General features: G+C 38.1%; 1 protein-coding gene across 2 annotated transcripts in view; it reads right to left on the reverse strand.

Moving 5' to 3' along the window:
- Positions 1–17,349, reverse strand: part of COPG2 (COPI coat complex subunit gamma 2) — a 114,950-nt gene that overhangs the window by 71,494 nt on the left and 26,107 nt on the right. For both annotated transcript variants that reach the window (XM_072784582.1, XM_072784583.1), the window contains 4 exons: positions 12,316–12,391; positions 10,760–10,852; positions 9,513–9,599; positions 8,316–8,473 (listed from right to left, as the gene is read on the reverse strand). In XM_072784582.1, coding sequence (XP_072640683.1) covers positions 8,316–8,473; positions 9,513–9,599; positions 10,760–10,852; positions 12,316–12,391 — 414 coding nt within the window. The remainder of the gene's footprint in view (positions 1–8,315; positions 8,474–9,512; positions 9,600–10,759; positions 10,853–12,315; positions 12,392–17,349) is intronic.

Below are 17,349 nucleotides of genomic sequence, written 5' to 3' on the forward strand. Positions count from 1 at the left end.
CATGCTTCTGCCCTAAAAATAAATATGAACTTCTAATGCTATAGATTAGTTGTACCTATTAAGTCTGAAATTAACTCAAACAGAACTATATAGAATGTATTTGTGTGTGTCTTAGTGAGACTTATACATGTGGCTATATTTAACAGTTCTTTGTTCATTTCTGTTTTTGTACACTATTGACTGTATGAATACACCACAATTTCTTTTTTGATTCTAACCTTGACAGACATTTGGACTTCTTCCATTTGGACTGAATAGCAGTACAAACCAAGGATAGAGGATAGGATACCTCTATCCTTGGTTTGTCTTTTGACACACAAATGTATGCATTCTGTTGGGTATTTAAATAAGCCAACTGAGATTCTACTTTAGGATGCACTGAATCCACAGATCAAAATAAAAAGATATTATAGTAATGAATAATGTAATCTAAGAACAGGATATATTCCTCCATTTAATCAGGCCATACTTCTTTAACATTTTTATAATTTTTGCGTAGAGATGTACACAATTTTTGGTAGATTTATCCTAAGGATTTCATTTTGATACAAATGGTACAATCTTTTAATAATTTTATTTTATTCTGGGGCACCTAGGCAGCTCAATGGGTTAAGCATCCAATTCTTGTTTTCAGCTTAGGTCATGATCTCAGGATCCTGGAATAGAGCCCCAGGTCAGGCTCAGCAGGGAATCTATTTCCAATCTCTCTCCCCCTCTGCCTCTCATCCTGCCCATGCACATATTCTCTCTCTCAAATCTTTTTATTTTTTTTTAAAGTATTTATTCATTCATGAGAGACAGAGAGAGAGAGAGAGAGAGAGAGAGAGGCAGAGACACAGGCAGAGGGAGAAGCAGGCTCCATGCAGGGAGCCCGACGTGGGACTTGATCCCAGGTCTCCAGGATTACACCCTGGGCTGAAGGCGGAGCTAAACTGCCGAGCCACCTGGACTGCCCTCTCAAATCTTTTTTTAAAAATTACTTTATTTTATTTAGAGAGGGAGAAAGAGAAGAGAGAGAGGGTGGGGGGTAGGGGCAGAGGGAGAGAAAGAATCTTAAGAAGGCTCCACATCCAATGTGTAAGTCCAACGTGGGGTTTAGTCTCACAACCATGACACCAAAATAAAAATCAGCCAAAATCAGGAGTCAGACACTTAACCCACTGAGCCACCCAGGAGCCCCTCAAATTTTTATTTTATTGATTGGCTGCTAGAATATAGAAATAAAATCAACTTTGGATATTGACCTATCCAGTAACCTTAATAAATTCATGTATCAATTCTGATAGCTAATCCTTAGATTTTACATTCTCTCTATATATAATCATGTTGTCCACAAAGACAGTTTTATGTCCTCTTTCAAATCATTAGATTTTTTTTGACTTATTGCTTCAAGTATGACTTCCAATAAAATGTTGCTTTAAAAAAATACAGTTAGCAGGCATCCTTGTTTCATTTACAATTTCAAGGGGAAATCTGTAATAGTCCACCAATAAGTATAAAGTTTCTGGGGATTTTTTGATACCCTTATCAGCATAACAATGTTCCCCTCTATTCTTTGCTTTGAAAGGAGGTTTCTAATCACAAATTGTCACTGAATTTTATCAAGGATTTTTTGCATCCATTATGATACTGTTATTATTCTCCTATATTCTTTAAATGAGGAATGTTATGTTGGTTTTTGATTGTTAAATGAACCTTGCACTGCTAGAATAAATGCATATTGGGAAATTTGTTCATTATTTCTTTGTATAGCTTTTTTGTTCCAGTCTCTCACATCTCCCTCGGGAGTTCCAATTACATATCAAGAGGCATACCAGTTGATATTATCCCACAGTTCTCTGAAGCTGTTTATTCTTCTTTAATCTGTTTTCTGTGTTCTTCAAATTAGTTACTTTCTATTGCTGTCTTCAAATTCACTAACTCTTTCACTGCTTTGTTAGCCATCTCTAGTATGGTACTGTCTATCCAGCCAACTTTCCATTTCAGTTATCATCGGTGTGGCAGGCAGAATGGCCCCCCAGAAGTTCATGCCTTCTTCCATGGAACCTGTGAATACATTACCTTTCATGATACAGACCAACCCCTGGCTGACAGCCGTAAGGAAATAGAGACCTACCAATCTTTAACCACAAAGAAATGAATTTGGCCAACAACCTAAATATGATTAAAAGTGAATTCTTCCCCAAAGCCTCCAATAAGCATCAGCATCCTGCTAACATTCTGACTTTAGCCTATGAGACTCATGTCTAACCTACGGAATCATGAGATCATAAAGGGATATTATAATATCCATTATATTTGTGATCATCTGTTATGACAATAAAAACAATACAGACTTTGGTACTTGACAGTGAGGTGCTACTGTAACAAAAACCTGAAACTGTATAACTGTCTCTGGAAGAAGGCTGTGGGTAGAGGCTGATAGAATTTGGGGGGATCAGGATGAACAAAGCTTCAATCACCTTAAACAGACTGCTATCAGAAATTCTGGTCTTTAAGAACACTGCCAGTGAGAGTTCACAGACCACCTGTAGAAATCTGGTCTTGGGAGTCCATCCGATAATAGCAGAATACACATTCTTTTCAAGTGTACATGGAACACTCTCCAGAATAGATCACATATTAGGCCATAAAACAAGTCTTAACAGATTCAAAAAGATCAAAGTCATTCCATACATCTTTTCTGACCACAATGCTATGTAACTGGAAATTAACCACAAGAAAAAATCTGGAATGGAGGTTAAGTAACATGCTATTAAACAATGAATGGGTCAACCAAAAAAAAAAAAAAAAAAAATCAAAGAGGAAATAAAATACATGGAGACAAAAGAAAATGAAAACATAACAGTCTAAAATCTTTGGGATGCAGCAAAAGTAGTTCTAAGAGGAAAGTTTATAGCAATACAGGACTACCTCAAGAAGCAAGAAACATCTTAAATAAACAACCTCACCTTACACCTAAAAGAACCAGAAAAAGAAAAGCAAAATCCAAAATGTGTAGAAGAAAGGAAATAAAGATTACAGCAGAAATGACACAGAAATTTAAAAATAGAACAGATCAGTGAAACCAGAAGCTGGTTCTTTGAAAAGATCAACAAAATTGATAAACCCTTAGCCAGACTCATCAAAAAAGAGGATTCAAATACAAAAATTCAGAAGTGAAAGAGGAGAAATAACAACTGACACCACAGAATTACAAAAGATTTTAAGAAAATATTATGAAAAACTATATACCAAACAAATTGGACAACATAGAAGAAATGGATAAATTTCTAGAAATGTAACCTTCCAAAACTGAGTCAGAAAGAAATAGAAAACTTAAACAGATTACCAGCAATGAAATTGAATCCGTAATCAAAAAACTCCAAATAAACAAAAGTCCAGGACCAGATGGCTTCACAGGTGAATTCTACCAAACATTTAAAGAAGAGTTAATATCTATTCCTCTCAAACTATTCCCAAAAATAGGAGAGGGTGGAAAACTATGAGACCTGTATTGCCCTGCCCTCACACCAAAACCAGATAAAAGGCACTACAAAAAAATACTATCTGTAATAACAGATACAAAAATCTTCATCACAATATTAGCAAATTGGGGCACCTGAGTGGCATAGTCAGTTAAGCATCCTACTCTTGGTTTCAGCTTAGGTCCTGTGCCAGGCTCCACACTCAGTGCAGAGTCTGCTTGAGTTTCTCTCTCCCTCTCCCTCTGCCCCTCCCACTCATGCTCTCTTTCTCTCTAAAATAAATAAATAGATCTTAAAAAGCATATTAGCAAATTGAATCCAATGATCCATTAAAAAAAAATCATTCACCACAATCAAGTGACTTATTCCCATGATGAAAGGGTGGTTAAACATTTGCAAATCAATCAACATGATATATCCCATCAATAAGAGAAAGGATAAAAGCCACATGATCACTTTAATAGATGCAGAAAAAGCATCATTCATGAATGAATGAAAAGCTTTCAGCTTTTCCCTAAGATCAGGAACAAGACAAGGATGTCCACTCTCATTACTTTTATTCAACATAGTACTGGAAGTCCTAGTCACAGCAAGCAGACAAGAAAAAGGAATAAAAGGAATCCAAATTAGTAAGAAGAGTAAAACTTTCACTATTTGCATATACTATACACAGAAAACCCTAAAGACTCCACCAAAAATCTACAAGAATTGATAAAATTGAGGTCACAGATTAAAAAAAAATCAATGATTTTTGATTAGTCTAATAATAAAGAAACAGAAAGGAATTAAGGCAATCCCTTTTACAATTGCACCAAAAATAATAAAATACCTCAGAATAAACTTAACCAAGAAGGTGAAAACCCTGTACTCTGAAAACTATAAAACACTGATGAAAGAAATTGAAGATGACACAAATGGAAAAATATTCCATGCTCATGAACTGGAAGAACAAATATTGTTAAATGTCCATGATAGGGGTTCCTGGGTAGCTCAGTTGGTTAAGTGCCTGCCTTTGGCTCAGGTCATGATCTTGGGGTCCTGGGATCCAGCCCTGGGTCTAGCTCCCTGCTCAGCATGGAGCCTGCTTCTCCCTCTGTCTCTCCTCCTGCTTGTGTATACTCTCTCTCTTGCTCAAATAAATAAATAAAATCTTTAAGGTAAAATAAGATAAAATGTCCAGACTACCCAAAGCAATCAACAGATTTAATGCAATCTATATCAAAATATCAGCAGCATTTTTTTACTGAACTAGAACAATCCTAAAATTTGTACATAAAAATTTGTACTATAAAGGACCCCGAATAGCCAAAGCAATCTTGAAAAACAACAAAAATGCTAGAGGTATCACAATTCCAGATTTCAAGTTACATTGCAAAGCTATAGCAATCTAGGCAATATGGCAGTGTCATGAAAACAGATACACAGACTCATGGAACAGGACAGAAAGCCCAGAAGCAAACTCACAAATAGAAGGTCAACTAATCTTTGACAAAAGAGGCAAGAATATGCAATGGGAAACAGTCTCTTCAACAAATGGTGTTAGGAAAACTGGACAGCTACACATGAAGGAATGGAACCAAACCATTTTCTTACACCATGCACAAAAATAAGCTCAAAATGGATTAAAGACCTAACTGTGAGACCTGAAAGCATAAAAAAAAAACCTACATGAGATTGCCGTAGCAATATTTCCTAGATATGCCTCCTGAGGCAAAGAAAACAAAAGCAAAAATAAACTATAGGGATTTCATCAGAATAAAAGGCTTCTGCACAGCAAAGGAAACAATCAATAAAATTAAAAGGCAACCTACTAAATGGGAGAGGATATTTGCAAATGACATATCTGATTAAGAGTTAGTGTCCAAAAATACATAAAGAACTTCTAAAACTCACTGAGAAAACAAATTATCCAACTAAACATGGGCAGAAGACATGAATAGACATTTTCTCCAAAGATGATCAAAAGACACATGAAAAAATGCTCAACATCACTCATCACCAGAGAAATGCAAACCAAAACCACAATGAGATATCACCTCACACCTGTCAGAATGGCTAAAATAAAAAACATGAGAAACAACAAGTGTTGGTGAGAATGTGGAGAAAAAAGTACACTCGTGCACTGTTGGTGGGAATGCAAACTAGTGAAGCCACTAGGGAAGACAATATGGAGGTTTCTCAAAAAGTTAAAAAATATAACTATCCCATGATCCAGTAATCACACTACTGGGTATTTACTCAAAAAAATACAAAAACACTAATTCAAAAGGATACATGCACCCCAATGTTTATTGCAGATTATTTATAATAACCAAATTATGGAAGTGGCCCAAGTGTTTGTCAATAGATCAATGGATAAAGAAGACAGGTTGTGTGTGTATACACCCCCCCCCCACACACACACACAATGGAATATTATTCAGCTATAAGGAAGAATAAAATCTTATCATTTGCAACAACATGGATGGAGCTCAAGAGTATAATGCTGGGCAGCCCAGGTGGCGCAGTGGTTTAGCACTGCCTTTGGCCCGGGGCCTGATCCTGGAGACCGGGATCGAGTCCCACGTCCAGCTCCCTACGTGGGGCCTGCTTCTCCCTCTGCCTGTGTCTCTGCCTCTCTCTCTCTGTGTCTCTCATGAATAAATGAAAAAAATCTTAAAAAAAAAAGAGAAAGAGTATAATGCTAAGTAAAATAAGAGAAAAATATATTATTTCACTCCTACGGAATTTAAGAAACAAAACAAATGAACAAAGGAAAAAGAGAGATGGAGGGAAAGAAATAGACTCTTAACTATAGAGAACTTATGGTTACCAGAAGGTGGGGGGCACAGGGAAGGAGGAATAGGTGATGGTGACTAACAAGTGCACTTGTCTCGATGAGGAATGGATGACATCATGCAATTCTTGAAGCACTCTATTGTACACCTGAAACTAACAGAACACTATACTGGAATTAAAAAGGAAGGAAGGATGGATGGAAGGCAGGAAAGGAGGAAAGAAAGAAAGAAATCCAGTCTTGGAGAATCCTGTAAGAGCAAGAAGGAAGAGGTTATTGTAAACTGGAGTAAGGTAGGTCCTTGTTATAGGTCGGCAGAGAGATTAGAGAAACTGTGTCCTGCAGTTACGTGGAAAGCATAACTTGTAAATGATGAACCTGGCTCTTCACTTGAGGGAATTCCCAAGGAAAGTGTTGAAGGGTGGTTTCATCTTGCTGCATATAGTAAAAATGTAAAAGGACAAATTCCACCAGTGCGCTGTAGCTTCAGCCTCTGGCCATGAGTTCCAGCCTGCCTGTGATCTTCCCTTCCCGACAGCCTGCCCTAGTCATCTCGGACTTGCTTAGCACACCCGGGGTGTGGAGCCAAAAAAACTAAAAATTAAAATTTAAGTTAAAAAAAAAAAAGAATCTTGACTGTATAGAACTTTAAAGCTCTGGAATTTCTTTTTAGTTCCCTTTTTATAGTTTGCATTTCCCTTGCTCATTCATTACAACTATTTCCTATTAAAGTCTTGAAAACATCTTTTATAAATCTGTTAAAGTTTTTGTCTGGTAATTCCAATGTCCAGGTCATATCAGAGTCAGTGTCTGTTGACCGCTTTTTCTCTTAACTACTGGTCACAATTTCCAAAGTCTTTGCACTTCTTTCAATTTTTTACTACATGTAAACATTGTGGACGACAGGATGCAAAGATTCTGGAATTTTTGTTTCTCTAGCAGGCAGTTAATCTGGCTGGGATCAAACTCCAAACTTGATCTCTTCCACCGTGAGGTGCAGCTGAATTCTCCACTCAGTTCTTTCGGTTCACAGCTACTTTTTGCCGCCTATATACATATAGTTCAGTAGTCAACCGTGGAGCTTTGCAGAGTTTGAGATTGATTTGGGGACTTACCCCAATTGTGGTTCCCTCCTTTCCAGGATTTCCACCATAGGTTTTCATCACTCTTCTAATCTCAAACTACGTTCTGACCCCTCTTGTCCAGTAAATACTATGGCTTTCTGTGATTCCACATCCAGGAACTGGAGGATCTCAGAAGACTAACCGGAAATATACAAATCTCACTTAGTATAGCTTCTGCCTCTCAGGCATCAACTTCCCTCCACTTTTTGCCTACTTTTCACCACTCACCAGTACTTTCAAATAGTGGTGGGTTTTCCTATTTGGGGAGGGAGGCAAAGTTTTGTACCAATGATGTATTTGCAGTAAGCTAATATAACCAAGCTGTTCTACCATTCCCAGAAGCAGGAAGCTCAACTGAATTTTTTTTTTTAATATTCCACTTTATCTTCTCTGTTGACATTTATGCTAGATCTCCTATTTTTTCTTTAGTGGTTACTCAAGAGATTATAATACCCATCCTTCTATTATAACAGTCTGCCATCAAATAATACAACTTCATGAACGTAAGAACCTTAAAAATGTGGAATTAATTCTCTTTTCCTCCTTCATGCCCTTTAAATAAATCATTAAATGCAGCACTTTAACATTCTCTTATAAAAATAAAAGGAGCAAACAAGATTCTTAATGCCACTTCCAGCTTTCACATTTAATTATTGCACATCCTATGATCTATAAGGTTTTTTTGTTCAGTTTCTTATTGTATTATTGGCAATCGTAATCTATTAAATACATATACCAGAGCATACATGAAGGTTAAAAAAAAAAAAAAGTTGCAAAAAAAAAAAAAAGTTGCATAACTTAGAATCCCATGAATTTTCTTAATTTGGAAAACACCAAATCCATCTGTAAAATCAGCACTACCCAAAAAATATTCACAAAGGAAATAAACTTGGAAGGTATGTTAACCAGCAAAGAGAAAATTACTTAGGTTTAGTTGAAGACACTTACCCCTCTTCGTTTTCTTTTAGTAAGCGACTGGCAATTCGGATCAGCATGCAGTAAGCAAACTGTGATTTGAGACTGGATTTTGTAAACTTATTCAACATCTTAGAAACAGCAAGGCGATCATTCTTTTTAAGGTGATACAGGACTCCCAATGCATGGTACTAAAGAACAAGAAAAAAGATGTACCATACAGAAAGCTGAGGAGGAGGACGACAAACTCCCAGGAAAATAAAATCATTTGGAACTAGATTTCTAGTAAAAAGATACCCAAGTCAAATGTACACAAATAGAACATCTTTTTCACATTGAATCAAAACGCAAGACTGAAAGGATAAGAGTTTCACCCTCAGAAATTATAGATTCAGATTGGATAAATAGTATTAAAAGAGATGACATACAATCCGAAGATGGCTCTAGCAGGTTCAGCACTGCCCCACACATCCTTAGTACAAAGGCTCTTGGGTCCCAGGTCTCTGTTTGTGGCTTTAAGTCATCTGTGGCCATGTTAGTAGTTAAAGGAGTAATCTCCTAAAGCAGGCTTAAGGAGTGTAATTATCGTGGCACTTTGTGTAAAAACACAACGATCAGAGTTAAGAGAGCGAGAATGTTTCTTAAGGGAAAAATTACTGCTCTATTTCCTCATAACTAAATATGCTAACATAAGAAGTTGTAAACACTGAAAAGGGATGAATAAGTATCTTCTCAAGCACAAATGGGGTACTTCACACAAAATTGCCAGTTAAGATTTTAATCTTGTTCCTTTTAATTAGGAGTTAAAGAATATCAAAAGGAGATCTTCCCAACAAGATGGTTTTTAAGTTTCAGAAAATAAGAATTACTCTTCACTGTTTAATGCCTATGATAACCAAATTCTGCAAAGCTTAGACTTGGACAGCCTTCTTCACAAATTATTTTTCAAATAAAGGACAGAAATGCAGCGTGAGGGACCTTTGGAAGAAGCATCTCCAACTACCACTGAATGTAAGAATCTTGCCTGAACATTCCTACAGCTTGTACAAAACTCTAGCAGGACCTCAGACAATAATTCTAATTAGTGGGATACCCACTTGAGAATATGTACTAATAGGCTGCTCAATATTAGCCTTTAGCTAATACACATCTGGGGAATCCATGCATTGCCCCTAAAATGGAGGGTAAAGAAAGCTGGTCTCAAGACCCAATGTGACTCAATGGCAGTACCTGGACCATAATGTTGTCACTGGAAGCAGCTTCTTGGGCTTCATTGACCCAACGCTTAACCACATCATGGCTTATCTTCATCATGTGCTAGACACAGAGCAAAGGAAGAGTATATCATGCATGGTCACTAGAGGTTTGCAAGCACGAGCTGGTTTTCTTAGAAAATCACTAACAGGCATTGCCATATGGAAAAGAGACAACTCTGTAGCTTTTAGGAATCTATTTCAAGTCTCTACTCACAAGGCAACTAATAAATCAGAAACTTTTGCCAAGACAAGTGTGTGTTTGTGGGCTGAGAAAGGTGTATGAAAGGACATTATAAGAGGGGAAGGACAGCAAAGGAAAAGCTAGTGAATAGAATGGTGCTTCTGTAATGTGCACATTCTAGGTTTTACTTCCAGGAAACTCACCTAGAAGGAAAAACAAAAAACAAAAAAACAAAAAACCCAGGATACTGATATGTCCCCTGCTGTAAAACTTGACCAATTATATTCCAGACTCAGAACCTTTGGCAATTCTGACAACCTAATCCATTTACACGGGAACAACCAATTTTAATCAAATGCAATGTGATAAGCCTGTAATCAATGCATTTTGTTTTGATAAAAAGGCGGAAAAAGGGCAGCCCTGGTGGCCCAGCGGTTTAGCGCTGCCTTCGGCCCCGGGGTGTGATCCTGGAGACCCGGGATCGAGACCTGCGTGGGGCTTCCTGTATGGAGCCTGCTTCTCCCTCTGCCTGTGTCTTGCCTCTCTCTCTCTGTCTGTCATGAATAAATAAATAAAATCTTAAAAAAAAAAAAAAAAAGGCAGAAAAAAAGGTAAAAGAAATTTGGAAGCGAAAAAAAAAAGAAATTTAGAAGCGGAATGGGAGGTTGGATTGAAGGACACCACTAAGGAAGCAGAGGAAAAAGAGGCAGGAGGTAGAAAGTACAGGGACAGAGAAAGATTTAAAAAATAAAAATTTTTAAAAATCAGCCAATGTCTTCCCTGTCTGCCATCTCATCCTTACCCCCATCTTCATGCTGTATTCAACGGAACTTTCTGGTTATCAAAACCTTTCAACATGAAAATTTCATGTTTTTAAACTGCCCATGTTCATGCTCCCTGATAAAACACTATGGGAGAAAGTTAACACAGATGTATATGGCTTTCTGAATGTTTCATTTGTGAGACATCACAGTGATACTTTGTTTCTGCCATAGAAACTGTAGCACCCTGAAGAACCCCGCAGCTACTTGTTCACTTACTAAGGAAGATACCAATGCTGAGCTGGATACGCTGGAGACTTTATCCACAATGGCCTGCTTCATGTATCTTTCGATGGCCTGCAACATTGTTCCCTGATAACATGCATAAAGAAAAAGCTGTTGAAGCAAAACATTTTCACCCAAAATCACCGCTTCAAAATAATTTACAAAAAACGGTCATCTATTTGTTTCTGTGCAAATATTTAGAATGCATTAAAAGGATTATCATATAATAGAGTAATCCTATGCCCCAGGGCAGGACCCAGACAACTGAGTTGAATCTTCAAAGAGGATTATTTTAAGAGCACATGGAAGGAAAAAAATTAACTGTTTAATAATGAAATCAACTGTCTCAAAGGGAGAATCCCTGTTCGAGGAAAGGTGTACGTAGAGGCTCAACTTATCAGGGATATTATAAAAGAAATTCCTAGATGGGGGTGGAGTAGTTTTGAAATTCTGAAGATCCCTCTGTATGAAGGAGATGTGATTTATATGGATCGCATAGGGTCCTATAAATCAAATGTAATCCCTATTTTAGATACCTAAGAATTAAATGTTTAATATACTACTATAGTGAGCCCTCAACATGAAATCCTCTGAAAATGAAGTTCTTTTTAAATATAACTGGAAGAAAGTTTATCCCTGGGAAGGTGGTAGCAGATGAAGATGTGTAAACAGCCTAAGATCAATATTCAAATAGCCTTATTGCTAGCACTGGCAATAACAGTGAGCAGCAAAAAACACTGTACCATTTCTGTTATTCCTCTTAGAATCCAGATTTACCATTTGCTCTTTCTTTAACACCTTTAAAACTTGAGAAGATTGTAAACATACACATAAAATATACCCAAGCATGAATATAGCTGAAATATTAGTCAACATGCTTGACAATGCCCAGCTTGCCCTTTATTTTTTTTTTTTTCCTGCCCTGTATTTTAACCTGACTCCGAGTTCCTAGAAAGGGACAGCCTAACATACTCTATAACCTCATCTCTCCAGATGTGAGGGACTGAGTCAAGGTTAAATGCCCGACTCAGATCTATATGGTTTCAGACCACTGGCAGGCTGATGACTAACCAGGTTCTCTCAAATATTTCAATGAGGCGGTCTAGGCCTGGTAAGTGATGGATCATAATCGTAAATATCTGAGAAATCTTGCAGCTGAATTCTTTAGAGCTGCCTTATTTCTTGCTCTGTCTGTTGTAAGCTTTACCTCAATTCTGAGAGATCTATTTCCTATAATAAAGTTGAAAAAAAGAAAAAAAAACTAAATTCAAATGGGTTTTGGTTGCCTGCAAGCAATGTTCCCGGACTATGACAAAATTCCATAAGGGCAAATGTAGAAAGAAAGAAATTAATCTAAATAAACAAAAGGAAAAGACAATCTGAACCAAAATTTAAAAAAAGCCTGGAGGCACAAAGCCGTTCTGGTGGTCATGTTTCCCTAATACGGAAGATTCACAAAGTCAGACTAGGGAATCCTATTAAATTTACATGGCCACCTGTAGATAAACACAGTGTCCCTTTTTATGCCTCAGTAAACAAAGAGAACTTACATCAGTGATTCTGCAGAGAGCCCTGATGGCTGGGCCTCGGTACACATCTTCCTTTCCAGTCATGTCCTTAGTCAGACTAAGAAAAATCAAATGAGTTGCCATGAAATCAATTAACATCTCTCCTGTGGAGTCCACCCCTAGCTAATTCCAATTGTCCCCATAATTATCTTAATGCAGCTATTCATTCAGCAAATATTCACTGAGTGTCTTCTGTGGATAAATATTAAAACTATTGGGTAGAAGGCTGTTCTAAATCCTAAGAATACAGCAATGAGCAAATCAAAGTCTTTACTTTCGTGGAGCTGAACTACTCATGAGAAGAGAGATAATACACTTTACCACATAAACAAAATATATAATTTTCAATGCTGCTAACTGGCATAAAAAGTAAAGACAATGATATAGAGAGCCACTGGCTGAATTGTCCCCAAATCCTTTTTTTTTAAATCTTTTTTTTTTTTTAAGATTTTATTTATTTATTCATGATAGTCACACACAGAGAGAGAGAGAGGCAGAGACACAGGCAGAGAGAGAAGCAGGCTCCATGCAGGGAGCCCGATGTGGGATTCGATCCCGGGTCTCCAGGATCGCGCCCTGGGCCAAAGGCAGGCGCCAAACCGCTGCGCCACCCAGGGATCCCTCCCCAAATCCTTAAAACCCATCAGACTAGACAACTCCTTAAGAGACACAGACAAAAATGATTAACTCACGACTTGTGCTCTTTCTCACTAATGGCTTTCTAAAATGACAACTGTCAGTGGCTCCAGAACTTTCTACTGTGTTGCAAAAATAATCAGAGGAATGTGGATGGAGCTACTACATTCCATGTCCATACTTTTAAAGAGGTTTTTTTTTTTTTTTAGCCTTTATACTCTATCATTCACCTTTTATCTTCCTATCCTGTGTCCTCTACATATTTATCCTGCCCCCAAACTGACTATCCATCCCCTACCCCTCTGGCCTTCCCTTCACAGGATCCAAAATAGCCAACAACTCCAACTCCCTCCATCAGGGGGCCAAGAGGAGAAAGTTGTGAAGAACTGATAGCCCAATTTCTCTATTTTTTTTTTTTTTTTTAGTTATAAAAGTATTTTCATATGAGTATACCTTGAAAACATCCAGAAAGATATAAAAAATATAAAGTCTAAGTCTCGCCTCACCCACCCCAGTCTGTAGTGCCACTCAAATAAAGACAGTCATTGTGAACAGCTGCTTATGTTTTCTTAAGGAATTTTTTAAATGTATATATATAAATAACCATAGAGACATTAAAATGTATGCAAATGAATCTCTACTCTTCTGGCACCTCCCTTTTTCACTTAATATATCTTAAGAATCTTTCCCCATTGGTAGATTTTATATGATACAGAGAGAGAGTGAGCATGCATGTGCATAAGCAGATGGAGAGGGAGAAGCAGGCTTTCTACTGAGCAGGGAGCCCAATGAGGGACTCAATCCCAGGACCCCGGGATCATGACCTAAGCCAAACGCAGATACTTACCGGATGGGTCCACCTAGGCACCCCCCATTGGTAGACTTTAAAAAAAAATTTAGGTATCTATATATTTTTAATATCCAAATATATATCTAAAATGTCATTTTAATAGTAGCACGGATTTCCACTGTTTGGATATAAATAATTTATCAACCCATCTTTTTATTAATATTTGAATTTTTCTAATTAGATAAAAACTGAGGCTTGGCAGGTTCAGTTTCTTCTGAGGTCTCTCTCCTTGGCTTGTGCATTACATGAAAGCAGCCATGCACAATACATGAAAAATAGGAATGGCTGTGTTCCAATAAAACTTTATTTACAAAACGAGGCAGCAGTTTCAGCCACGGGCCAGTCTGCCAACTGCTGCTCTGCACTGCAGTCTTAGTTTGGGCTGCCCTGACAAAGGCTTACAGACAGGTAAGTTCATTTGGGAATGTGCTCTGAGGGAAGAGAAGTGAAGATAGGGAGGTGAACAAAGAAGGAGGGAAACTAATACAAAGAAATTAAGGAGCCTTGTGAAAGACATGTGGGAAGCACAATTCCAAGGGATGAAGAAGAAAGAATTGACCCACTAGGTCTTAGACCCTGGCTGAGAGTTAATCCCAGAGTGTTAACTCCCCATTCGGTTAACATTCACATGTTAACTCCCACACGTGAGTCCCAAGTGAGCACCCAAACTGGAGTGCCAGAGAAATTGCAGGGCAAGAAGTGAAACACTCAGTGTATGCTTGGAGTGAGGTACTACTGACACAAGGAGCTGGCCCCTGCACAGCATAGCTGACCACAAGCACAGCTGGGATCAAAGAGAAGGCCTGAGAAAACGTGAAGTGGCTCAACAGCAGCACCCAGGAGAGTCCATCCTTTGCACCTCTCAAATTTGAACATGTCTTCCATTAAATCTACCCTATCACCGAGTCTTCAAGATGGTAACCATCCACTATCTCTACAAGAAACAGGAAAATTAGCAGAGTATGGTATAATCCTTGCTGCTACACAATACATTCCAAAGTCACCGTTTATGGTCACCATCTCCTTCCCATAATCACCCATTCTCTATTTCGCTCACTCTTAGCCAGCACTTTGTCTCATCTTGGTCAGTTGTCTAGTAAGTGACTCAAACCTTCATTCCAAAGGATCTGAGCTCTTTGTTGGAGATTTACCAGGGCTGGACCATTGGTTGTTCCCCATCCTCTCTTCACCACCGTCTCAGGCATGAACACATCAAAATATACTCAAGGAAATACCCTGAATTCTAAATACAGTCCTCTCTTCCATGTCTGTATAGCAACAAGCCTTGACAGTGATCAAGGTCAGTTACCTCTAGGAGTACAGCCCTCTTGTCTTTATCTGCTGGTCCACTGGCATAAATAATACAAAGTGGCCTAACAGTAGTCATCGTTTCAAACATGCCAACTGGCTCACTGTCTGCCCCAGGACTTCTCTGACACTGGAGTATGGGGTGCCTGTGGTTGCCAACTTATCACTCAGACACATAAATCTAGAAGTATGGGGTATTTCTGTGCTGAAAGCCATCGTCAAACAGTGGGAATCAGGAGTCAAGGGGTTAAATGTTTCCCCTCATTCATCATTGAAAATATCGTCCCTAGAGGGACACCTGGTCCCTGAATGGCTCAGTGGTTGAACGTCCGCCTTTAGTTCAGGGTGTGATCCCGGAGACCCGGGATCAAGTCCTGCATCGGGCTCCCTGCATGGAGCCTGCTTCTCCCTCTGCCCATGTCTCTGCCTCTCTCTGTGTGTGTCTCACAAATAAATAAATAAAATCTTTAAAAAATATATTGTCCCCTGGGAAACAGGGCCTTTAACCCATGTTCTGTGTGGGGATGGGAAGCATAGATTCAACAAGTGGGTGATTGGTGCAAGGGTGAGAGGGCAAGTCCTATTTCCACCTCTTGATTCCTAGAACCACATATTGTATTAATTGGGACCGTACGCTACACTGTGTACCATACACTACACTGACCATCAATTTAACATATAGACTGCATCCTAGAGAATTTTCCAACTAAACAGGGTCCCATCTCTAACATATTACCTCAGCTGAGCATTCAATAGGTCATCCCGTCATTGTATTAGGTTATTGGCTCACAGAATAGATCATGAGCTTACTGTCACACCACTTTTGCCATAAAATGAGTGGCAATGTCGCATAGGATACCATGAACATAAGAAACTGTACAACTTAGATCTACCGAGAAAACCCCTGGATCTTCTACATGATTTTGCCATGTAATTAAGAGAAACTCAAGTAGTTAAATTTATCAGTCTTTTCTTTCATTGCCTCTGGAATTGCAGTGCTAACAAAGCTTTTCCCTACAACAAGATTAAAGAGGAATACACTCATGTTTTCTTTAGTACTCGTATGCTTTCATTTTTCAAATTTATATCCCTTACCCATTCAGAGTTTATTCATGTACAGGATGCGAAATATGGATCTAATTGTATTCTCCCAAGTGACAACTCAGTTGTCCCAGCATCATATATTAAGAAGTACATGTTTACCCCCAGTGATTAGAAATGCCACTCTGTCATATATTAAATTTCCACATGTATTTGGGTCTAATTCTATACTTTCCATTTGTATCAGAAAATTCTAAAAATGCAGATCACCATGGCCAAGGTGACTCATTACAAAGTTATCACACAATTTTATTCCATTGGTGTATTCATGAGTCAGTACCACAGTTTTACGTGCTCAGGCCTTAATACTTCACTGACCTGTAGAGCAGTTTTTCTTTTACAGTTATTTCCTGGATATTCTTAAAAGTTTGTTTTTTCCACATGAACTTTAGTATCAACTTTTCTAAGTCCATAATATATAGCCTGTTGATTTTTTCATTTAGAGTGTACTGAATTTACAAATTTAGAGAGTACTGAAATCTTTATGTTTAATTGATCCATTCAAAAATATTTACATTTGTTCAAGTAACTTTGAGTCTTTCAGGGCTTTGTTTATTTTTTTTTTAATTTATTTATTCATAAGAGACACACAGAGAGAGGCAGAGACACAGGCAGAGGGAGAAACAGGCTCCATTCAGGGAGTCCGACGTGGGACTCGATCCCAGGACTCCAGGATCACACCCCATCTTTCAGGGCTTTAAATTATTTTTTTCCTTTTGTAAGTTTTCTGCATAAGGCGATTATATCATTCTACATTCCCACCTACAATATACTTGGTGTGGAGCAGACTCTTTTGATTTGGGTGTTGTCAGGTTTTGTTATTTTAACTGAGATTCTAGTGGGTATGGAACCCACTCACTGAAGTTTTACTCTTTTCTTTTCTTTTCTTTTTCTTTTCTTCCTTCCTTCCTTCCTCCCCTCCCCTCCCCTCCCCTCCTTTCCCTTTCCTTCCTTCCTTTCTTTTCTTTTCTTTCTTTCCTTTCTTTCTTTTCTTTCTTTCTTTCTTTCTTTCTTTCTTTCTTTCTTTCTTTCTTTCAAAATATTTTATTTTTTCAGGATAGACACAGAGAGAGAGGCAGAGACATAGGCAGAGAGAGAAGCAGGCTTCCTGCCAGGACCTC

Source organism: Canis lupus, chromosome 18 (assembly GCF_048164855.1).
Source record: "Canis lupus baileyi chromosome 18, mCanLup2.hap1, whole genome shotgun sequence".
NCBI lineage: Eukaryota > Metazoa > Chordata > Mammalia > Carnivora > Canidae > Canis > Canis lupus.